Below are 25557 nucleotides of genomic sequence, written 5' to 3'. Positions count from 1 at the left end.
GGTCTTATTGGAGCTGCAGCTGCCGGCCTACACCACAGCCACAGCAACACTGCATCTGAGCCGTGTCTGCAACCTACACCATAGTGCACGGCAATGCCAGATCCTTAACCCACTGAGGGAGGCCAAAGATCGAACCTGTGTCCTCATGGATGCTAGTCAGATTCGTTTCTGCAGAGCCAAGATGGGAACTCCTCGGTCAAGTTTTTAGGGGAGGTCCCCCCCTCTGGTTGACACCTTGATGACAGCTTCATGACAAAACCTCAAGCAAAGGTCTCTGCTACTCTGTGCCTTGATTCCTCACCCAGAACCCAAGAGACAGCACGTGTGTTGTTTAGGCCTCTACATCTTGGTGGTTTGTTACGTAGCAACAGATAACTAGTCACTGGAGCCCCAAATGAAGCCAAGACTGGGAAGCACATTTAAATTTCCCCTTACTAAGAGACAACTTTCCACACTGAGCATTTATTAGTTTCAAAAGATAACAACCTAGGAGTTCCCATTGTGGTTCAGTGGGTTAAGGACCTGATGTTGGTCTCCCTGAGAATGTGGGTTTGATCCTGTCCTTGCTCAGTGGGTAAAGAAAGGATCCAGCGTTGCCATGAGCTGTGGTGTAGGTCACAGGCACAGCTCAGATGCAGTGTTACTGTGGCTGTGGCACAGGCCTGCAGCTGCAGCTCCAATTTGACTCCTAGCCTGGGAACTTCCAGATGCCACAGGTGTGGCCTTAAAAAGAAAAAAAAAAACAACAACCGATAATTAAATCATAGTATTTCCTCTCCCCAGGTCTCTCCTTTAAATCTTATTCCTTAGTTCCATGTGTTAATGAGATATTGTCAGAAACCTGAACTTTTCTTACCTCTTACTAAACAGAATATAAATATTCAAAATTTCACAATGTACATGTCTAGAATCCAATCCACTCCAACCTAATACTGCGGAACTTAAAAAAAGCCTTAAAAAAAAAAACAACAAAAAACAAAACCCACTTGATATTTCCAAATGAAGTCCCTAGAATTCCATGCAGTCTTTTTAGCTACATATTCATGTCCCCAGACATGGGAGCCAGCTTTTAGCTTCCTGCAAATAATTATTTTCTACATTAAAAGCTTGAATTAATGGCTTCGAAAAACTGCAAATCATTCTTACTTACATCTGGAAGTCTGTACAGCTTCATTGTTCTCTGCAAAGTCATATTTCTACTCAAGTGAGAAAATTTCACTTCTACCAATTTTCTGGGGTTTAGTGATCGATGCCAGTATCTGGAATACAATAAAGGTTTTAAGATCTGATTGATCTCTAACTCTTCAAGTTTTTACGTCTCAGCTTAGCTGTTACAGAAGCTCTGTACAAACACTTACATTGGGCCCAGTGCAGTCCTGGGTGCTGGCCCTCTTCCTATGCAATTCTTTCTTTATTTATTTTTTTCCTTCCTTTTTTGGCCACCCCGAGGCATATGGAGTTCCCAGACCAGGGATCAGATCTGAGCTACAATTTCAACCTAAGCTGCAGGTGCAGTGGTTCTGGATCCTTGGCCCACTGCCGGGCCTGGGATCGAACCTGTGTCCCAGCGCTCCTAAGACGCTGCCAATCCTATTGCACCACAGGAGGAACTCCCTACACAATTATTTTACCAGTCATTTTTCTACCTTTAAATTATGTTCATTTGTTGTTTGTAACCTTTCATCTTTTTCAGTAAAGTCTTAAAACTGCAAAAGAAATATTGATAATGCCCAGTTTTTAAGTATTTGACCATCAGCACAGATTCTAAGAAGGCAAACCAAAAAATTGAAAAAACATGAAAATATTCCCCTTAAATTAGTAGTCTTCCCATGTTTGTAATAAACACCAAAGAAAACTTTTTTTGAGAAAAAAGCTTGAACTTCTTAAATGATTCCAGCTTAGGTACCAGGATGAATGACCGTATTAAAAAGTCTTACTTATTCTGTTTATTTAAGAATAATTTAATAGGAGAGAGTCATTTTACAGTTTTGTCTTTTATACTGTTTTTCTGAAGTTCCTTCTTATGAGAGTCAGTAAAAAGAGTAGAGGGAGGAGTTACCACTATGGCTTAAGGGGATTGGAGGCAACGCTGCAGCACTAGGATGCAGGTTCGATCCCCGGTCGGGCACAGTGGGTTAAAGGATCCAGTGTTGCCGTGGTGAGATCACAAGTGCGGTTCATATCTGATCCCTGGCCCCGGAACGCCATACGTCTTGGGGCGGCCAAAAAAGATTAAAAAAAAAATAGAGGGTGCTAAGCGCTTTCGGATGCTCTAGAAACAGAGGAGTCAAAGCTCAATTTGATAAACAAATTTCTTACTGGATTAACCTTGGAAAGCTTAATAACAGCAGATGAGGTAATACAAACTGGACTTTCGCCTTCTCACTCTTAGCAAACGAACATGTCAGGGCTGTTCAGCTGCCATGTATCCAGCTTTTGGAATAGTTAGAGCCCTGCTATAACCCTGACTGTGAGAGAAGAAAAGACGACACCACTACGCTGATGGCTCAAGATCCTGATGCCCTGGGTCTCCCAAGGCCGAGAGAGGCGAGGCTTTCAAATGGAAGAGACCCAGAACTGGATGGAGAGCAGCGCCGTGAGCATCCGCGTGGCTGGAGGGATTACTGCATCAAGGCTGGCCGGTGGTTCTCTCTCCTCTGCTTCCAACCACCTACATCACAGGTGGCCCCACTCCCTCTGGATTATGTCAGTGCAGAGTAACACTTGTCCCAACAAGGCAGGGAGGCTCCCAGCGTCAGGTACCAGTGACACACAAGATAAAGATGCGGTGCTATTACCTGCACGTAGCCACTGGCTTAGGAAGAACCACTCCTGCGGTATAAACAGCCTGGAAGATCCCCTCCAGGTTCACTCTTCTGGTTATTTCTCGAATTAGTACTGGGGCTACACGTTTGGATCTCAATTTCTTATGAACACAGAGAAAGTTGATTTCGACCATCTTCTTCACGCTAAGAAATAAAGATGTTAAAAATTAGAGCCAAGGTAAGATGAAAACATTACCAACAAAAATAAGAACACCCACATCTCAAAGAGGAAGAAACGGAAAGGCCTCCTTTAACACAGTAAGAAAAATATTCCAAGTGAAGTAATAAGTCAGAAAGACAAACACCGTATGATAACACTTATATCTGGAATCCAATATACGGCACAAATGGACCTTTCCACAGAAAAGAAACTCATGGACTTGGAGAACAGACTTGTGGTTGCCGAGGGGGAGGAAGTGGGAGGGAGTGGGAATTTGGGGGTAATAGATGCAAACTATTGCCTTTGGAGTGGATAAGCAATGCGATCCCGCTGCATAGCACTGGGAACTATGTCTAGTCACTTATGATGGAGCATGACAATGTGAGAAAAAAGAATGTATACATGTATGTGTGACTGGGTCACCTTGCTGTACAGTAGAAAATTGACAGAACACTGTAAACCAGCTATAATGGAGAAAAACAAAAATCATTAAAAAAAAGAAAGAAAAATATTCTAGAGTTCCTGTGGTGGCTCAGCAGGTTAAGGACCTGACACTGTTCCATGAGGATGCAGGTTTGATCCCTGGCCTTGCTCAGTGCCACAGGCTGCAGTGCAGGTCACAGATGAGGCTCAGATCTGTGTCGTAGGCCTGCAGCTGTAGCTCCGATTCGACCCCTGGTCTGGGAACTTCCTCGTGCTGCAGGTGTGGCCGTAAAAAGAAAAAAAAGAAAACTACTCTACCATTCAGATATTTCGCAACTTCAGATTGACACGCTATTCCCTACCCCCACCCCCACCACAACGATCGTAACTCTAGGCTGTAGAGAAGCAAGTCCTCTTGTTCTAAATAAATTCGAGAATTTTGGTCTTGTCACAAGTTTTTGGTTCAGAAACTGGATCAGCTGTGCCTACAAGTTTCTACAGCTTTTTTTTCTGGGTCACCCAGAGGCAGAATCTAGTAAGACGTTGCTCTGGAGTATAACGCATTCCTGGGATCCCAGGGAAGGCGCTTCCATCAGGCCAGAGCTGGTGCTCTTCTGAGCTACAGTCAATATTCCAGAGCTTCAAAGCCCATCTTCTGCTCTGGTTCTGGGGATGCAGACCTTTCATTTTGGCACCAAATACTCCTTGAGATCAAATGCTTTTTAACAGTAAATAAGCTCACCCAGTATATTAAAAGGTGACAGGACCTGTTGTGCCTTAAATCTTTGAGTGTCATAGCTGTATTTTTGACTTTCTGGGCTAGAGACTCAAGCAAAAATGGAACACACAGGAATTCCCACTGTGACACATTGGGCTCAGTGGTGTCCTGGGAGGGCTGGGACATAGGTTTGATCCCTGGCCCGGCACAGTGGGTTAGGGATCCAGGGTTGCTGCAGCTGCAGTGTTTGTCGACAGTGCGGCTTAGATCTGATCCCTGACCTGGGAGCTCCGCATGTTGCGGGGCAGCTAAAAATCCCCAAAGGAACACACATATCCTAAGGATAGTAAGATTTCTTAAAAAATCCCTCAAGTAGTTTTTTTTTGTCCAGAAACAAATCTGAAATACCTGTTTACAGCTTTACTCACTCTTCTGTGTACATATAAACATATCTGTGTGTGTGCATAAATAAGATTGAGAGGCAGAGAGAGGAAGTTCCCCTGTGGTATAGCAGGTTAAGGATCCAGAGTTGCCACAGCAACTGTGGCACAGGCTGCAAGTGTGGCATAGGTTTGACCCCTGGCCTGGGAACTTCCAAACACTGCAAGCACAACCAAAAAAAAAAAAGAAAAGAAAAAAGAGAGAAGACAGCTGACCTTTTTTTGTTACAGTTCGCAGCCCTCCAATTTTTTTTTTTTAAAGACCGCACCTGCGGCAGATGGAAGTTTCCAGGCTAGGGGTCAAATGGGATTTACAGTGGCTGGCCTATGCCACAGCCTCAGCAATGCCAGATCCAAGCGCAGTCTGCGACCTACACTGCAGCTCACAGCAACACCAGATTCTTAACCCACTAAGTGGGGCCAGGGATTGAACCCGTGTCCTGAGCCACAATGGCAACTCCTGCAGCCCCACCTTTTTTTTTTTTTTTAATGGATTAATAAACTTTGTTAGAGCCGTTTTAGGCTCACAGCCAAGCTGAGCAGGGTACAGAGTTCCCATCCACCTCTGCCCTCCCACCCCAAACCCCACCACAACCTCTACTGCTATCAACCGTCCGCATTCAGTCATTTAAAAGAGCTCTTCCTCTTAACCGTGATTCTTGAAAAAGCAACCCATCAACACTGACAAGGACAAGCTTCAACATGTACCTGTCGTAGATCCGAATGTTGGCAGGGATGGCACTGATGAACCCCACTAGTTTCTTGTTTGAAGAGACCCTGACCCCACAGTGCCACTGGAGGAGCCAGCCTGGGGGACGCAGGGCCCTGAAGCCAACGCGGGCGAGGAAAACAGGTGCTGGTTAGCGTCCAAGAAAACAGGGACAGACAGAGACAGGCCAACCCCCGCCCCCTCCCCAGGCCCCACTAGGCACCTGCGACCCGCCAGACTCACCACAACAGGAATTCCGGCGAATAGTCAAACCGGAACATGTTGTCATCGTCCTCCACATAATTCTCGTTCAACAGAGTGTACAACTCCCGGAGCTGCAAGACCGAACGAGTGTCCTGCCTATGGTGCCCGCGACCCGCGCGGGAGCAACCCCCGCCAATGCCAGGCGCTGGGTTCAATGCACTCACCACTTCGGTGTTGCCCAAATCTAATGTGTCCCACATGAAACCCTGTGGCAGGGAATACGGTTCCTGACGCACGTTTTCTTTATCAGCTTCAATTGCACCGTGAGACGTTATCACTTCATCTGGAGAAAAGAGAAGGAGAAAAAGACAAAAAGAGAGACGATTCAATTACAAAGTATTCTGATGATCCCAAAAGGTCAGTTATGTGAAACAAAATGTTTTGGGCTCTTGGGCTTAATGTCATCTTGAAAAATACGGGACTATGAGGAGTTCCTGTTGTGGTGCAGCGGAAGTGAACCTGACTAGGAACCATGAGGTTGCAGGTTCAATCCCTGGCCTCGCTCAGTGGGTTAAGGATCCGGCGTTGCCGTGGGCTGTGGTGTAGGTTGCAAACACAGCTCAGATCCTGCGTTGCTGCACCTGTGATGTAGGCGGGCAGCTGCAGCTCTGATTCGACCCCCAGCCTGGGAACTTCCATATGCCTTGGGTGTAGCCCTAAGAAGAAAAAAAAAAAAAACCCCAAAAAACAAGACTGTGAAACAGGGTGGTTATGTAACAGTGGATGGTAACTGCTATCTCACCAGTTAAATAAAAGAAGAAATCCTCGGTTGTCAAAAGACCAACTGGACATTACAAAACAACAGTGATTTCTCAGTTTCAGGCCCGAGACTGCAGGTGAATCACACAGTACCACTGCCGCCAGTGCAAGTTTGCCAGGACAGGGCAGCCTTGCAGAGGTTTTAACTGTGCTTGTCTACAAATGGTGGCGGGGTCGGGTGGGGTGTGTGTGTGCTGCAATGACCTCTGACCGCTCCCAGCAAAATCTGAAATTAATTTCAGGACTGTTCATGTCTATCTGGGCTGCTGGCAGCAGGGCTCAAGCCATTGATGTTTCTAGTGGTTTCCACAATGGTGCCTTTTTCCAGCTCCTCCTCCTCAGCTTCCCAATGTGGCTGGGATAAAACTCAGGCCCTTGACTGTGGCCACAGGCTGCCTGGTCAGCCCCAGCACGTCCACCCGCCCCTGCTCCCAAGGCTTCTGCCCCACAGACCTCCCTGTGGCGGCCTCTCCGCTCAGAAGGCCCATCCCCTGTCCTTGACACGTGGCCACTGGTGGTTTTCCATAGAGACGCTTATACATGGCTTTCTCACAGCAGCCTGCGTGGACTAGAGCATCTTCCTACCCGGAGGATGGCCTTCCCACCTGACCACAGTTTATCCCACTTTCCTAATGTCATTTCCAAGGCTGTGCCTTTAGTGACAGACACGCAACATGTATCTGTGGAATAAATGACCCTCAGGTACACGTCCCCCCATCGGACCTTTTTACAGGAGGGTGTCATGGGTTTCTACTGGCCCCCAAGGGGTTTTTCTCTTCTTACTAATTCCTTTGTAGTTTCTTTTTCACTTTTTTTTGGGGGGGGGGCTTTTTAGGGCAACACCCACAGCATATGGGACATTCCTGGGCTAGGGGATGAATCAGAGCTGCAATGAGGCCTACACCACAGCCACAGCAATGCAGGATCTGAGCTGCATCTGCTACCTATAGCTTGTGGTAACACTGGATCCTTAACCCACTGAATAAGGCCAGGGATTGAACCTGCATCCTCACGGATGCTACGTTGGGTTCTTAACCCATTGAGCCAAAGTGGGAACTCCTTGACTTGGTACTTTGATCTCCACTCTACCAGCTCCCCTCCAGGTCAGCCCCAGTGTCCAGACTCCCTTGAGGTCCATTGGGAGTCACTTAGGGCTTGGCTAATGCATTAATAACGTCAGGGCACCATCACTCTCAAGCAGCTCCAAACAGCTTGGGTGTGTCTGAACTGGGACACGGCTCTAGACAAAAATGAAGAAGCAGTGTTCCCCCTGACTTTCAAACATTCTCCCCAATCTCAGGCTCCCTTTCTGCCATTAACCTGGCGTTGCCTTCATCGAGGTGCATAGTGAATATTCTAGGAACCCAAGAACCCTGCAAGGAGTTTGAGGAGGAGCCCAAATGAGCTCAGCAGCGGGGCTGTCTTTCTGGAAAGGTGCGAGGGGTTAGATGCCAGCTGAGAGCAGCCTTCTGATCCCCTGGGCAGTGGTGCAAAAGCTACCAGCACCACTTAGCCACACCCAGTACATTCACATCAAGAAATCTAGGAGTTCCCATCGTGGCACAGCAGAAACGAATCCGACTAGTATCCATGAGGATGCAGGTTCGATCCCTGGCCTTGCTCAGTGGGTTGGGGATCCAGCATTGCCTTGAGCTGTGGTGTAGGTCGCAGACACGGCTCGGATCCTGCGTTGCTGTGGCTGTGGTGCAGGCTGGCAACTGTAGCTCCAATTCAACCCCCAGCCTGGGAACTTCCATATGCTATGGGTGTGGCCCTAAAATGCAAAAAGAAAAGAAAAAAGAAATCGATATCCCTGTAGCTAACAGCCCCTCAATCCAATGTCATTTAAAATCCTGTAAATTCATTCTATAGAGTCTTCCTTCTCTAATAGGTGCATCTCTAGAGCCAGAAAGGAAAACTCTAGTGAAGACAATTTTTTTATTTCTTTTTTTTTTTGTCTTTTTGCTATTTCTTGGGCCGCTCCCGCGGCATATGGAGGTTCCCAGGTTAGGAGTCTAATCAGAGCTGTAGCCGCCAGCCTACGCCAGAGCCACAGCAACGCGGGATCCGAGCCGCGTCTGCAACCTACACCACAGCTCAGGGCAACGCCAGATCGTTAACCCACTGAGCAAGGCCAGGGATCGAACCCACAACCTCATGGTTCCTAGTCGGATTCGTTAACCACTGCACATGACGGGAACTCCAATTTTTTTATTTCTTTCACATACTGAAGTGCATGCTTTTGAAGCTACTTGGGGTGGGTGTGGGTGGGAAAGGAACAGTCACTTTTTTTTTTTTTCTCAGCCGCCCCTGAGGCATGTAGAGTTCCCTGGCCACCGATCAAATCCCAGCTGGAGCTGTGACCTACACAACAGCTGCAGCAATGCTGGATTTCTGACTCAGAGTTCTGGGGCCAGGGATCGAACTCGTGTTTCCACAGAGACAAGCTGGATCATTAACCCTCTGTGTCATGGCAGGAACCCCCAGGAATGGTCACTTTAAAAAAGTGTGAGGAGTTCCCATTGTGGCTCAAGTGGGTTACGAGCCTGACTGGTATCTATGCGGATGTGAGTTCGATCCCTGGCCTCACTCAGTGGGTTAGGGATCCGGTGTTGCCATGAGCTGTGGTGTAGGTTGCAGATGCAGCTTGGATCTGGTGTTGCTGTGGCTGTGGCATAGGCAGGCAGCTGCGGCTCCAATTGGACCCCTAGACTGGTAACTTCCATATGCCGAGGGTGTGGACCTAAAAAAATAAAAAAATAAAAATAAAAAATAATACTTAGTAATAAACCTAACAAAATAAATGTAGAATGTATATGGGGGAGCTACAAAACACTGCTGAAAGACATTAAATACCATTACTTTAGAAATGGAAAGACATGCCATGTTCATAGGCTGGCAGGCAGTTTTGTTAAGATGGTAAAACTGAAATGAATCTACAGATTCCCACATAATCCCTATCAGAATTCCAGCTGTCTTTTTTTTGTGGAAACTGACAGTGATTCTGAATTTAAAAAAAAAAAAAAAAAAAAAGGATGGGGCAGGCCAAATAGGAAAGGATGAGGCTGATTACAGAGAATTTTACATGACATAAAATTCTTACAAAGGCCTTCATGAGGGGACCCGCTGTCCTTATTATAGTAGAATTTTACCACATTGGTAATAATTAACACCATGGGCGAGGGTTCAGAATCCTATTGTTCAAAAGAGCAAAACCTTCCATCTCAGTAGGATTTAATAGGGCAAATCTTCTGTGTCTTTTGGGATAAGTGAGTTGTGAGACTGCTAAAAATCTACATAGAAAAAAAACAACTCCATGAAGATCAGAATCAAAAATCTGGAGATGGGGGAGACCCCTCTTTTATAGATATATTTAAGACACTAATGTCTGAAGTGTGAGGAAACTATAGATTTTTTACAGGGAGAGAAATTAGATAAAAATTGTTGTTGCCAAAAGCCAATGTCACCACCCAATATTTATTTTAAGAAGAGAAATACTACTTTTGCGTAAATTTCGAACCTGTGGTCTGAAACAAATGACAGAAGTGAAGTCAAGCGTCTTTTGTGTTTTTTGTCTGTTGTTAACCCAGCTTTGTTTGGGGAGAGGGAGGGGGGGAGGCGAAACAGGCTTACTTAGTTTGGGTACCGGCTGTGTGTCCCAAAACTGGTATCTGTGTTTGGCAGCCTCATCAATGTTCCTGGCGGGGCCCTGGCATGCAGATAACAGCTCCATTGCCCTCTGGATATCCTGCAACTTCTGCATGGGAATGGTGGCATTCTACAACGGCAAAGACACACAGACACAAAATATGAGGAAGCTGCTCCCGAACCTGGGGCAGGTGCACGTGGCCCTGCCTCAGAGACGACAGCGTTCACTGGAAAAAGGCACAATCCTCCCCTAAGCCTGGACCTTGGGCTCAAGTATGCTAACATCTTAAAAGAGAAGCAAACGTTATGACATTAAAGGCAGCAACAGTTCTATAGGTTTAACGGAGCAGTTCTGTGGGCGGGTGGAGCAGCAGAAAGGGGTGCGTGCAATGCAAAGGTGACTGTCACAGGGCAGCCTGTTGGCCTCTAGCCCTGGTTTCACTGCTGGGGTTAAGGCTCGGCAGGAGCAACGTGTGGACAAAGGAAATAACTTCTAGAATGGAAACCAGGCAGCCAAGGGAAATTTTCAGTCATAAGGAGAAAGAGAGAAATCCGAATTTAGTGCTGAGCTGGGGAAGAAGTTCATCAGGAAAGGATGCTTTCCTCCTGGACCACTTTCTGCCCTCTCCTAATTCTGATGCTCCTCCAGAAGCAAACCTTCCAACAAGGATCTGCAGTTTCGTCTATGAATTCAGATCCTTTTGCAACCATAGCCTGTTCTCCCCAAGCCAAGGGGTGAGAATAACCTCTCTTTTAAGTAAAACGTATTCTCTCAAGGGCCAGGCAAGTAAAATGTATAAAATTGATAATGTCTTCAAATTCTGAAGTCCCTTCTTCAAAACCAACATTCCTAACATCTCTGTAGATTTCTTAGCTCTTTTTCTTTTTTTGGGGGGGGGGGGAATCTCTTAAATAACATAATACTTCATAAAGAAAATGAAACTATTCTTGAAATGAGGGAGTGGTAGGTAGGGCTGAATATGGGAATTGGTGAGTTTTCCCGATATGTTAAATTATTTTTTTATTTTATTTTTTTTGCTTTTTAGGGCTGCACCTTCAGCATATGGACGTTCCCAGGCTAGGGGTCAAATCGGAGCTACAGCTGCCAGCCTACGCCACAGCCACAGCCACTAAGGATCTGAGCCGCGTCTGCCACCTGCACCACAGCTCATGGCAATGCTGGATCCTTAACCCACTGAGTGAGGTCAGGGATTGAACTCGCATCCTCATGGATACTAGCTGGGTTTATAACTCACTGAGCCAAAACAGCAACTCCCAATATGTTAATTATTGATTAGTTTCAGGATTTTAATGCCAGATCAAGGATGCTCTCTCTTCACTGTAGCTCAGGAATGGTCAGAAGGAACCTCAGAGCCCCTTGAGGTTTCTGCCTGCCAGCACCGTGGGGACCAAGGAAAGGTACTACGGACCCTCAGTGGTTTATCAACAGCAGCTCTGTTCAGTTTTGAATCTGAAGTCTGTGGTCTGAAACAAATCCTTTAATCTGGGAGGCTTACTTAGTTTGACCCAGTACAAAACAGGGTTTATTTAATACAGACCGTCCTGTGGTTGCTTTACTCCCCGGGTTCTCCAAAGATTCTTGCCACTAAAATGATTCTAAGAAACAAACTGCTAGGGTCTAAACAGAGGCAGGTGAAAGACTTAATGTCTCCACTTAGAAGTCTAATAGCATCACCCAGAACTGCCACAAATTATGTAAACTGTTTCACTTATATTTTGATTGAAGTCTAAATCATAAGTTGTATGTCAATTACACACAGTAATTTAACAAAACAGTTTTTTCTAATTGATTATATTTTTAGATTTGATTTCTCGCTCTTTTTTTTCATTTTTGTCCACCCTGCGACATACAGAGTTCCCAGACCAGGGATCAGATCCAAGCCACAAGTCTCGACCTAAGCCACAGCTGTGGCAATGCTGGATCCTTAACCCACTGTGCCAGACGAGGGGTCAAACCTGCATCTCAGTGCTCCCAAGACGCTGGCAATCCTGCTGCGTCACATCAGGAACTCCTATTTTTAGATTTCTTTTGTTTGGGTCTCTTTTGAGCCTCCCCGACAGAAGTCACTGCTGGCAAAGTGGAATTTCCATCCACTTGAACCCACAACAACACTATCGATCAGGAGACCTAAAACTTCATTAAGAAGTGAGAGCCTATTTCAACTAATAATGCTTGAACGTGCATCTATTTATCTTAAAATAGGCCAAGGAGAACCCAGGCTTACAAAAATATACCTACAGTGTCTGCACCGAATTTGCCATGGTAATTCTTCCTTCCTGCTATGAGTTAAATCCTCTAACACAAACATATCAAACTCCAACCACTTTGTGCCAAATATGCATCAACATCTTTGTTCCAAAGAAACCACTGGCAATTTCCATCTCCAACAAGAAGCCCTCAGAGTGGTTTCTGCCTCAGTAGTTTGACCAGCAGTCTGGACATGAAATTACCATTCATGAAATAATCATACCCCTAATGCTCACTACGAAAGGCTTTCTTTTTTAAAAACTGAAGGAGTTCCCGTTGTGGCTCAGTGGGTTAAGAGCCTGACTAGTACCTCTGAGGATGTGGGTTCAATCCCTGGCCTCACTCGACTGCGTTGCTGCAAGCTGTGGCGTAGGTCACAGGCGCAGCTTGGATCTGGTGTTCCTGTGGCTGTGGCATAGGCTGGCAGCTGCAGCTACGATTCGACCCCTAGCCAGGGAACTTCCATATGCCACAGGTGTGGCGATAAATAGAAAAAGTAAAAATAAATAAATAAATGGGAAATTTTTTTTTTTTTTAAATTGAAGTCCACTTGATTTAGAATATATTAGCTTCAGGTGCACAACTTGGTGATTCAATATGTTTATAGGAGATACTCTTAAATATTCAACTAGGTACAACTTACAAATCCATGGTGACAGAGCAGAAGGGAAAACTCAGCTATGATAAACTTTTAAACTTATCCATCCAGCTTCTGTGAGGCAGCACCAAACAGGGTGTTAAGAAAGGTGAAAAATGGGAGTTCCCGTCGTGGCTCTGTGGTTAACAAATCTGACCAGGAACCATGAGGTTGAGGGTTCGATCCCTGGCCTTGCTCAGTGGGTTAACGATCCGGCGTTGCCATGACTTGTGGTGTAGGTTGTGGCTCTGGCATAGGCCGGTGGCTACAGCTCCGATTGAACCCGTAGCCTAGGAACCTCCATATGCCATGGGGGTGGCCCAAGAAATGGCAAAAAAAGACCAAAAAAAAAAAAAGCAAGGTGAAAATGTGTACTGACCCTGCATTACCTTCCCACTGTTATATCCCGTGTGAGAGTCAGACACACCTTTGTGTCCATACCTGCTTCTTGGGACATACTCAGAACCAGCTGTACTCTTGGCCCATGATTTTTCAATTTAACGCCTTGGAAAAAAAGGTCCCAGTCCTTTATCACTTAAGAAGTGTAAAGAACCTAAGCGTCATGTTATCTCGGTTCTTGAACGTAGACTAGAATATATGCTAAGCACAGTTCATTGCAATGTATGGTGTTATGTCGAGCTGGCACCAGTTTAGGGAAAGGAGCCCCAGTTTTGAAAATGTAACGAAAAGCCCGCATTAAAGAAATTATGGCTTATTCTTCACTAAAAAAGAGCAGAACTTCTCTACCAAAGCACGCTAGCAGTTCCTCCTGCTGCGCTTTTATAAGTGACTAGAGGGAGGGGGAAGGGCTCAACATCACCAGGGCTACCGAGATGGGTGGCAGCTGATGGTGTTGACAAAAGCGATAAGGAGACGGTCACAACCGTATTTAGTAACACCTCAATTATGTGATGAAGATTACAGTGAGAAAGGGAAAAAAAGAATCTCGCAAACTTTCGATGTACATGGCAGGAGTTACCTTGGAACTGATGTCTGTGCATAGACTATTTATGACCTGAGAACCAAGCTGAAAAGCTAGTTAGGCTGATCTTCCTTGTCACCCCTCAAGGGGCGGGGGGGGGGGGGTCAGGGAAAAATTGGAGCAAGGAATTTTCCTTCTCTGGGATTCCTGTTAACAAGTGGTAACAAAACAACAATAACGAAGTTACTTGCGAGACTCCCTCAAGGTCTTATGATGTAAACTTTGTGCAAGAAAAAAAATTTTAGACCCCACAGAACATGCACAAAGGTAACCATTGCTTTCTAATGGTTAGTGTATAAAATGCACGCAATGAAGATGGTCCAACTGCAACCCCCTTGCAGGCTGGGGAGAAGGCACTGCCTGCATTGCGCAGAGGCGGTGAGCTTAAAGAGGCACAGGGCCTGGCAAAGACACACAGCCCCAGAGCCCCGGGGGCCAGGGCTGAGTTCCTACGCTGTCCCACGCGCTACTGGACTTTCTTAGAGCTACAACCATCCGATCGTCCGTTTTGCTGTACTTCTCACTCTACCCCTTTGCGCTGTGAGGTGCTGGCATCGAGGGCTCTATGCTTTGCTGGGACCACTGCACAAGGGTGATAGGGGTGGCCCCAAGGGGAAGGGTCACCTGGCACTGGTACCTCCAGAGGCTTACAAGACAGGGGACCTGGCCAGACAACGTCTGGTTTGGTCTAAAATGGACGTTTCTGTGGAGGGACTGTCAAGAGCTATTTCCCATGTGGCAGTGGGATTCAGGACAGCCACTGCAGGTGGGTCCTCTTCCAAGTCGCTGTGAGACTTACCCAGGGCTGTTCCTGCTGCAATCTGTGGCCGGATGGTGCTATGCTACTCGGTTAATTAGACACCCAGAAAAATGACAGTGTGAATATCTTCTGAACAAAAAGGAATCAAATATTAAGTATAACTTAAAAAAAAAAACAAACCCACAAACCTAACAAGGTCACACTGAGATCTTCTAGGACTACAACCTATGTACTGCTTTGCTGAGAAAGTGGGAAAATGCAGGCCGAATCCACATCGGTGCAGAAGCCCAGCTAGGACCTCCTGGTTATCTGGGGAGGGTGTCAATTCCTGCAGGCATCAGTGCCACTCCAGACACAGTCACAGCAATGCCCTACCAACCCCTCTGACCTGGCAGGGCACTCAAGCTAAGCTGCACCGACCTGCCTGCACGTGCAAGAGACACCGCATGGAGGTTAAAACAAACTCGGTTCTCACTTTGGAAGGCTGCTGAATTTTAATCTCCTGGGAGTCAGACGCCGAGTCTGACTTGGTGCCTCCAGAATTCGGTTTCTCCTTTTTTCTCTTCTGTTTCTTCTTTTTCTTCTTGGCACCCAAATCTCCTCCGGGACTTCTGTTAGGAAAGTCACAGAGATTGTGAAAACAACAGGTTGTTATGTAATAAGTTTGAATAGCATGAAATTAACCATTTAGGAAAAACACATGTTATACACAGGAGGGAATGACTATTTTAGGATGTACAATGTTATGACTGTTAAGAAAAACAGGAGTTTCCACTGTGGTGCAGTGAGTTAAGGATCCTGCGTTTTCTCTTCAGCGGCTTGGGTTGCTTTGGAGATACAGGTTCGACCCCTGGCCCAGGAACTTCCATATGCTGTGTATGCAGCCAAAAGAAAAAAAAAAAAAGAAAAAGAGGGAGTTCCCACTGTGTCTGAGCAGATTATGAACCCAACTAGTATCCATGAAGATGTGGGTTCAATCCCTGGCCTCGCTCAGTGGGTTAAAGATCCAGTGTTGCCATGGCTGAGGCGTAGATCAGCAGCTGCAGCTCCGATTCGACCCCTAGCCTAGCCTGGGAACTTCCATATGCCGCAGGTGCAGCCCTAAAAAGCCAAAAAAAAAAAAAAAAAGTAAAAAAATTCAGATAACCAAATATATTTTTCAGGCATATTTGTACTTTTTGTTGTTTGGGGTTTTTTTTCCACATGCCCTCAGCATGTGGAAGTTCCTGGGCCAGGAACTGAACACACACCACAGCAGCAAGCAGCAACCCGAGCTCCTGCAGTGACAACTCTGGATCCTTAACCCACTGAACCCACCAGGGCTGGCTCACAGCTCCCCAAGCCCTTGGAATTTCCTAAGAGATGAGAACTTAAAGGTTTCCTTATGTCATGTTAAAGAGGTGACTTTTGGTAGCATTTAAGGATGGGGGCTGGTTGCCAGGGCAGCCAACCCTGTGAGAAAGTTGGAAATTTTGGTCCCACCCCCCTGACCTCAGGGAGGGCAGATAGCCTGGAGGTCCAATCAGACACCAATGGCCAATGATCTAATCAAGCAGCCTAAGTAAAGGAAGCCCCCATAAAAACCCAAAAGGGGGGGGGGAGTTCAGAGGGCTTCCGGGTTAGTGAACACATGGAAGTTTGGAGAATGTGGTGCCTGGGCAAAGAGTGCAAGCTCCACGTTCCCGTCCCACGCTTTGCTGTCTTGCAGCGCTTCCATCTGGCTGTTCCTGAGTTATTTCCTTTTGTAGTTAACAGGTGATCTACTCAGTAAGTGTTTGTCTGAGTTCCACGAGCTGCTCTAACAAATTAATTGAATCTGCAATGAACATACAAGTGAGTGTATCTTTTTCAAGGGCAGTTTGGTCCAGATATATGCCCAAGAGTGGAGATCTCTGGGTCATATGGTAGTTCACACTATTTCCAATAGTCAACACACGGAAACAACCTAAATGTCCATCGGGAGATGAATGGATTAATAAGATGTGGTATATATACACAAGGAAATACTACTCGGCCATAAAAAAGAACAAAATAATGCCATTTGCAGCAACATGAATGAAGAGCCTCTCATACTGAGCGAAGTAAGTCAGAAAGAGAAAGACAAATACCGTATGATATCACTTATATCTGGAATCTAATATACAGCACAAACAAACTTTTCCACAGAAAAGAAACTCATGGACTTGGAGAAGAGACCTGTGGTTGCCAAGGGGGAGGGGAGGGAGTGGGATGGACAAGGAGCTTGGGGTTAGTAGATGCAAACTACTGAATCTGGAGTGGATAAGCAATGAGGTCCTACTGTATAGCACAGGGAACTATATCTAGTCACTTATGATGGAACATGATGGAGGATAATGTGAGAAAAAGAATGCATGTATGTATATATGTGTATGTGTGTGTGTGACTGGGTCACTTTGCTGTATAGTAGAAAAATGACAGAACACTGTAAACCAACTATAAATCATTAAAAAATTAATTGAATCTAAGGAGAGGGGTCTTTGGAACCTTCCATCTGTAGCCTAGTCAGAAGCACACGTAACAAACTAGAATTGCAACGCAAGAGGCAATTGAGGGAGTCCTCAACCTATGGAATCAGATGCTGTCTCTGGATAGACGGTGTCAGAACTGAGTTGAATTGTAGGACACCTGGCTGGTGTCTTGAGCATTGCTAGGTGTTATGGGGGGAGCCCCCACCCCACCCTCCCAGCCCCACTGGAATTGGCTCCAGGAACCCAGAAGAAAATATGTCTACACTCAGTCACCCTGCAGGGTGCCTAGATGTCATTTAAGCAGGAAAACTGTAGCTATAAACTTTATTTTATCAGAGATCAAACAGCTTTCATACTTATCACTGTTCCACTCATTTATTTTTTAGTCAGCCTTTTAAGGGAGGCTTACATGTTGTAAAATACATCATTATAAACATCTCTTAGATACAACCAACCACTAATCTTGACACAACAGAACCAAAAAAAAAGTGCTTCTCTACAGAGGAGGAAAATTTTCCTGATAAAGATTTTTATTAGCGGTATTAACAATAAAAAATTCTATGTGAAAAAAATGTTCACTGGTAAAACATTTCTTTTTGGAACCCCTGTCATCTCAGAGCTGTCATTTTCTGAAAAACCAGAAGACCCACAAGGAGATCTGAAGTGTCCATTTCTAGAGTTCCCTGGTGGCTGAGGGGGCTAAGGATCTGGTGTTGTCACTGCTGTGGTGCAAGTTTGATCCCTGGCCTGGGAACTTCTGCATGTTGCAGGCACAGCCCTCCAAAGTTAAAAAATAAGTAAAATTTCCATTTCTTTGGGCCTATACTACCAGAGTATTCCCAGAAGATAAATTCAACTTTAGAGTCAGAGGTTATAATTATCACTTGATTCAGAAAAAAGTGATGGAAATAATCAGTTCTGTTCTACTGTTCTTACTTATTAGCTCTATTTGTTCCTACCTATTTTCTTTCTTCTTCTTCTTCTTTTTTTTTTTTTTTTCTATGGAGGCACCTGCGGCATAAGGAAGTTCCCCGGCTAGGGGTCAAATAGGAGCCATGGCTGCCAGCCTATGCCACCGCCACCCCCACTGCCACACGGGATCACATCCACATCTGCGACCTACGCCACAGCTCACGGCAACGCCGGATCCTTAACCAACTGAGCAAGGCCAAGGATCGAACCCATATCCTCATGGATCCTAGTCAGGCTCCTTAACTGCTGAGTCACAACAGGAACTCCTCTTTCTTGAACTTTTGCCTAATTATCAAGCACATATTCATTACATATGACACAAATGTCATTAATGTATTTTCGCAGAGAAAAATCCCCTCATGTTTCTGGCAGACAGAGGGGCCAGAATAACAGCCAATAGTGTTTCTGGTATGAATTCTTCTAAAATAGTCTTTATCTTCTTTTCTTTTTCTTTTTTTCGGGCCGCACCCACGGCATATGGAGGTTCCTAGGCTAAGGGTCAGATTGGAGCTGCAGCTGCCGGCCTACGCCACAGCCGCAGCAACACCAGATCTGAGTCGTGTCTGTGACTTACACCACAGTTCATGGCAACACTGGATCCTTAACCCACTGAGCGAGGCCAGGGATGGAACCTGCATCCTCTTGGATGCTAGTCAGATTCATTTCCACTGAGCCACGATGGGAACTCCCGTCTTTCTTCTTTAAGCATGCTTTTGTTTCCACTACAAGTAAGTTTTAAACAAAAATTGCATCTTTAACAGACTATTTTGAAACTTGGCTTTTTTCCTCCTTCCACTCAACAATGTGCCTTGGGCTTCTTTTTATGTCAGGATGTTTTGAGCTACCTCATTCCTTTTCAGCAACTAGATAGCATTTGATCGTGAAGTACGTCATATTTTATGTAACCACTCCTACATTCAAACTGTTACTGCAGGAGTCCCCTGATGGCCTGGTGGGTTAAAGATCTGGCATTGTCACTGCTGTGGCTTGGGTCACTGCTGTGACACAAGTTTGATTCCTGGCCCAGGAACTTCCGTGTGCTGTGGGTGTTGCCAAAAAAATGCTGCTGCCAAAAATATCCTGGTACTTCCATCTTTGTGCATTCACGATGCTATGTCCAAAAGTGCTAGTAGGGCCAAAATGCAACATCAGAGGGCATGCACATTTTTAGTTTTAGTTGCTAGGTAAGCCCACTTTAGGAAATACACCAATTTCCACTCCACCAACAGTAAATCAAACAGTTTCTAGTTCTGTATGTAAGAAGCTCACAAGTCACCACTCCATCCCAGCAGACTGAAAAATTCTTCTGAGATCCCTAAGAGAGGCACGGACATAGGACAAACTGCTGCCCCCTAAGATTGGAGGGAGAGGCGAATACAGGCAGTTGTGGCTTCCAGGAGCAGAGTCTCCATGGGAACCAGGGCTCAGGCAGGCACACCTGGACTGTCATTCACATGGTGCTAGAGGTGACAGGTGGACAAGTCTGAGAGTCACAACCTCAGCTACAGGGGTCTCTTGCACTTCCCTGAGTTTTAACAACCCCACCCCTGCCCGTGCCCCGGGAGCCCAATCAAGTTCCCACAGTAGACAGCAGAGAAAAATCCCCTGTTTCTGGCAGAGAGAGGGGAAGCAGAATCATTTTTTAAAGTGACTTTCATTCCATTTTACTTTTTCTTTTTAGGGCTGCACCCAGAGCACATGTGGCCAGGGGTCGAATCGGAGCTGCAGGTGCCAGCCCACACCAGAACCACAGCAACGCCAGATCTGAGCCACATCTGTGACCTACACCACAGCTCACAGCCACATCGGATCCTTAACCCACTGAGCAAGGCCAGGGATCAAACCCATGTCCTCATGGAGACTAGTAGGGGTCTCAACCCACAGAGCCACAAAGGGAACTCTTCTTTTTATTTTATTTAGTTTCATTAAAGGTCTACAGTGACAGACTAGAGCTATAAAGACGAACACAGGCGTTCCCGTCATGGCTCAGTGGTTAGCGAATCTGACTAGGAACCATGAGGTTGCGGGTTCAATCCCTGGCCTTGCTCACTGGGTTAAGGATCTGGCATTGCCAGTGAGCTGTGGTGTAGCTTGCAGATGCGGCTCAGATCCTGTGTTGCTCTGGCTCTGGCGCAGGCCGGCAAAACAGCTCCGATTAGACCCCTAGCCTGAGAACCTCCATATGCTGTGGGAGCAGCCCTAGAAATGGCAAAAAGCAAAAAAAAAAAAAAAAAAAAAAAAAGGAACACACAGCTGGTCTACCCTTGAGGAGCTGACCGTCAAGTGGAGAGAGTGGACATACAGCTTAACAACTTCACAAGTGCTCTAGTACAGGTCAGAACTATATGCAGACTCCCCTCTTCCCTGCCATCTTTCTCCTGGCTTTTGGGGTGATCTGACTAATGATGCAAATGGGACCATATTAAGCCTTTGTTTGAAATCCTTTACTTGCTACTCCCCTGATTTCGGATGAAACTCCAAACAAGAGGAATCATTGTTTTTGTTTGGTCTTTTTAGGGCCGCACCCACGGCATAAGGAGGTTCCCAGGCTAGGGGTCTAAGTGGAGCTACAGCTGCCAGCCTATGCCACAGCCACAGCAACGCCAGATCCGAGCCACGTCTGCCACCTACACCACAGCTCACGGCAGCAGAGGATCCTTAACCCACTGAGCGAGGCCAGGGGTTGAACCTGCATCCTCATGGATGCTTGTCAGATTTGTTTCTGTAGAGCCGAGATGGGAACTCCAAGAGGAATCATTTCTGAAACAATCTAGACATCTGGTGCTTCCTAACAAGGCCCGGCAACCAGAGCCCGGCCTGTGGGGCCCGTACCACAGCCTCACTGATCTGGGGACGAGAAATACTCGACTCCATCCCCTTTCAGCTGTCCTCTCCTGCATTTGCGTGGCCACCATGCAGAGGCACAGGGTCACCAAGAGACCTGATCACCAGCCCTTAGACAGCTTCCCGCCCCACCCCCTGCTCCCGCCCTCACCCCCACATTACCAAAGCCTCTTCACAGCAGTTCCCTTGACTCAGGACATCATGTCTGGCTGCCCAGAAAAAAGACCACAAGGCACTCCAAAAGGCCAAAGATGCTGTCGGAAAGGACAGAGCATCAGGATGGCGGAATGTGAAATGTCCACGATTAACGTGCCAAAGGCCCACGTGGATGAAGCAAGGGGCTTGAGAACAGCCAGGCAGCGAGGGCAAAGAGACAGTAATCCTAAAAAGGAACCAAGAAGAAGCAAAAACCCTGCGACAGAAACGCAAAGCATCTCTGGGGGGCTTCCTGGTGGGCGATACGGCTGAGGACGGAATCCCTAAGCTTGAGGATGACAGCAAGGGAAACCTTATCTGGAAGCCCCCAAACCTGAGAAGCAAGGAGAAAAAAGATGGACAAAACAATATCCAAGGACTGGAGGGACCACTGCGGTGGGGGGGGGGGAGCCCCTCGTGGTGGGAGTGGTGGGGGGGGGGTGCGTTGTGAAGAGAGAGAGAAACAGAAGCAAAGCGTGAAGCGATATTGACAGGATTTCCTCAGGTCAGCATCAGGCAGTAACCCATAGAGCCAAGACACTCACTGTAGATTCCATTGTCCCTGCTTTAATCAGGAGTGAGGGGAGGTGTCTTTTCATGTGTTTTTAGACCATTTACATTTCTCCACGAAGAGCTCATTCATGTATGCGTTCTATTAGCCATCTTTGAAAAAAACTGCTTTGTGGGTCCCCTTTATCAAAGCATGGACGGAACCTGTCATTTATTAAGAATTTTGGGGAGGGGGGGGGAGGGAGGGGCATGTTCGGGGAGGGAGGGGCTGCTAGATGTAAACTGTTAGACTCAGAATGGATAAGCAATGAGCTCCTACTGTACAGCACAGGGAACCATGCCCAATCTCTTGGGCTAGAACACGATGGAAGATAGAAAAAGCATGCATATGTATGTACGACTGGGTCACTATGCTCTACAGCAGAAACTAAAGGAACACTGTAAATCAACCACACTTTAATAAAAACTATATATATATTTTTTACTCCGGGGGAGTTCCCGCTGTGGCACAATAGGATTGGCAGTGTCTCAGCAGTGCCAGGACGCAGGTTCCATCCCCACCCCAGCACAGTGGGGTTAAGGGATCCAATGATGCCACAAGTGTGGCACAGGTCACAAGTGTGACTTGGATCTGACCCCTAGCCCAGGAATTTCCATATGCCAAGGAGTGGCCAAAAAAGGCGAAAAAAAAATTTTATGCTGGGCACTTTAATCTCATTTAATCCTTATACTTTCATTCCACTGCTTAGTCTGTTGTCTACTGTTTAGATTTGAAAATATCCAATTTTGTTTTTAGCTTTCAGCTTTATTTATGGTATTTTTTCCTTGTATATCCACTTAAAATTGCTGTGGGGTCTAATATTTAATTTTATTTTACCATGTGGCTTTTTGGCTTTTAAGTCTTGTTTACAAAGGTCTTCCCTATTCCAAAGTTACATAAATATCCTTTTATAAGGTTTTCTCTTTTGGTTTTATGACATTTGGAAAAAATATTTTGCTTTCTAATTCATTTGGAATAAAATGCATTCAATGCAAAGGATTGTGTTCTTACTTTTCAAAAATACATTTTAAATACAAGAAAGCCCCCTTATAACATAGTTTATTATCACAGGGGTCACGCTGTGTCACCTAAAGACTAACAAGCAGATATAACAAGAGAGGCAGGAATTCCTATTGTAGCTCAGTGGGTTAAGAACCTGACATAGTATCTGTGACGATGCAGGTTCGATCCCTGGCCTCGCTCAGTGGGTTAAGGATCTGGCGTCGCTGCAAGCTGTGGCATGGATCACATATGGAGCTCAGATCTGATGTTGTCATGGCCTCAGCTGCAGCTGCCGTTCCCACCCCTATCCTGGGAACTTCCATATGCTGCAGGAGCAGCCATTAAAAGAAAAAGAAAAAAACAACCAACCACAGAACGGAAAGCCAAACCTGGGATGGAGATGTAAGACCCATGGTTAGGACCTCAGAAAGACCTAGGTGGTGCCCCGTGGACCATTCCAGACAAAAGGCCCTCTAAACTTCTGAAGAATGTTTCTCTTCTTTCCTGTCTCTAAAAAGCACTGCTAGGAGTTCCCGTCATGGCTCAGTGGCTAACGAATCCGACTAGGAACCATGAGGTTGCGGGTTCGGTCCCTGGCCTTGCTCAGTGGGTTAAGGATCTGGCGTTGCCATGAGCCGTGGTGTAGGTTGCAGATGCGGCTTGGATCTGATGTTACTGTAGCTGTGGTGTAGGCTGGCGGCTACAGCTCCGATTGGACCCCTAGCCTGGGAATCTCCATATGCCACAGGAGCGGCCCAAGAAATGGCAAAAAGACAAAAAAATAAAATAAAAAATTAAAAATAAAAAGCACTGCTTCTCAATCCTCCAGCATTCAGCCTCACAGAGAGACGAGGTAGAAAAAAAGCTTATCTTGATGAAGAGATTTGTGGGTATGGCTTTTAAGTGGATTATACATTGAAACAGGAAGCTCAGGACATTTTCTTTTTTTCTTTTTTGTCTTTTTAGGGCCTCACCCACTGCATATGGAGGTTCCCAGGCTAGGGGTGGAATCAGAGCTGTAGCCACTGGTCTATGCCACAGCCACAGCAATGCCAGATCCAAGCCGCGTCTTCAACCTACACCACAGCTCACAGCAATGCCAGATCCTTAACCCACTGAGCAAGGCCAGGGACTGAACCTGTGTCCTTACCAATACTGGTCAGATTTGTTTTTGCTGGGCCACAACGGAACTCCCCAGGACATTTTTGAAAACAATTATATCAACTTGAAAGAGAACAGAAACAAAGTGCAAAGAGGCCTTGGAACCCTTAGTGTTTTACAGGCAGAAGCAGATGGAGAAGATCACTTAGTCAGATGCAAGGTCAGTTTTCTTTTCAAAGGATGATTTAAAGAGCAGAACTGGGAGTTCCCATTGTGGCTCAGTGGGTTAAGAACAAGACATAGTGTCCAGGACGTTGTGGGTTTGGTCCCTGGCCTGCTCAGTGGGTTAAGGATCCGGCGTTGCCACAAGCTATGGCACAGGAGATGCAGCTTGGATCCTGAGTTGCTGTGGCTGTGGTGTAGGCCTGTAGCTGCAGCTCCGATTCAAGCCCTAGCCTGGGAACTTCCATATGCTGCAGGTGGGGCCGTAAAAAAAATAAATAAAAAATGGGCAGAACAGAAAGGACAGAGGCCAGAACTACAGAGAACATCTCCTAAAGATTAGGCCTGAACGCAAATCAAGGGATGGATTTCAGACCTGCTATGGACCACTGGCTGTGCGGGGCTGCTTCCCTCTTTGGAATGGAAATAGCCACCACAGCTCTCCTGCCTCTGTCCACCCTTCCATGATGGGCACGAGGGGAGCAGACCACATACCTACTTGGTTCAAGGGTACTGAGATGGACCTTCAGGGGCCTCATCCGCACCTAGACTTGGTTTAGATGATGAGATCCTGGGCTTCACACCCAAACCTCACATATAAGCCAAAACACGATAGGATGTGGAGAAGGGCCTCGGGGAGGGCAAATGCATTCTACCTGGGGAAGAATGGAAATCATTTTTGGCCAGAAGATGCACCAATACGTCCTTAAAGAAAAAAAAAAAAAATGTATGGCTGCACCCACAGCAAAGGGAAGTTCCTGGGACAGGGATTGAATCCAAGCCTCAGAGGTGAGCTATGCTGCAGCTGCGCCAACACTGGATCCTTTAAACCATTTCGCTGGGCCGGGAAACAAACCCATGCCTCCGGAGCAACCTGCAGCCAGATTCTTAATCCACTGTGCCACACCAGGAACTCCCAATATGTCTCCAAAATTGTAGAGACTTCTCCCAAGGCAAGATGGACTCTAGGGCACCTCCCCTAGGACACGGATGGATGGGCTTGTGACTCGCTCACAACCAATCATTCACAACAAACATGTCAACATGTGACTTCTCAGTCTAGCTTCCACTCACTTCTCCTGGAATGTTCCCTTCATCTCCAGCCTTGAGCTCTGCCTGCTAGTGAAGCCATGTGTAGGCATGGTGGGTGAGCTCCAGGGCAAGAGCCAGCATCCCTGGCCAGCTACGTGAGCCACCATGAGCACCCACTGCAGTGGAGCCACTGGCTGACTGCAGTCCCAGCTAAAACCTGATCATAAGCCCAAGAGACCCCCAGCCAGAACGCCCTCCAGGTGTGCCCTTTCCAAAAATCCCAACCCACAGGATATGTGAGCATAATAAAAGGGCTGGCTTGTTAAACGGCAACAGTTACTGGAACATAAAAACACAGCATTAGGAGTTCCCATCGTGGCGCAGTGGTTAACAAATCCGACTAGGAGCCATGAGGTTTTGGGTTTGATCCCTGTTCTTGCTCAGTGGATCCGGCGTTGCCGTGAGCTGTGGTGTAGGTTGCAGATGTGGCTCGGATCCCAAGTTGCTGTGGCTGTGGTGTAGGTTGGCGGCTACAGTTCCGATTCAACCCCTAGCC

General features: G+C 46.4%; 1 protein-coding gene across 3 annotated transcripts in view; it reads right to left on the bottom strand.

Moving 5' to 3' along the window:
* NMT2 (N-myristoyltransferase 2) overlaps positions 1–25557 on the bottom strand; it is a 72994-nt gene that overhangs the window by 24364 nt on the left and 23073 nt on the right. For all 3 annotated transcript variants that reach the window (XR_007131202.1, XM_047754933.1, XM_047754934.1), the window contains exons 2-8: positions 15070–15205; positions 9932–10076; positions 5704–5822; positions 5519–5610; positions 5275–5391; positions 2799–2969; positions 1151–1259 (exon numbers count right to left, since the gene is read on the bottom strand). Coding sequence is in view for 2 of the 3 variants with exons in the window: in XM_047754933.1 (XP_047610889.1) it covers positions 1151–1259; positions 2799–2969; positions 5275–5391; positions 5519–5610; positions 5704–5822; positions 9932–10076; positions 15070–15205 (889 nt within the window). In the remaining variant the exon portion in view is untranslated. The remainder of the gene's footprint in view (positions 1–1150; positions 1260–2798; positions 2970–5274; positions 5392–5518; positions 5611–5703; positions 5823–9931; positions 10077–15069; positions 15206–25557) is intronic.

Source organism: Phacochoerus africanus, chromosome 12 (assembly GCF_016906955.1).
Source record: "Phacochoerus africanus isolate WHEZ1 chromosome 12, ROS_Pafr_v1, whole genome shotgun sequence".
Taxonomy (NCBI): domain Eukaryota; kingdom Metazoa; phylum Chordata; class Mammalia; order Artiodactyla; family Suidae; genus Phacochoerus; species Phacochoerus africanus.
The sequence above is the reverse complement of the archived record's forward strand: the minus strand, read 5'-3'. Positions and strand labels throughout refer to the sequence as shown.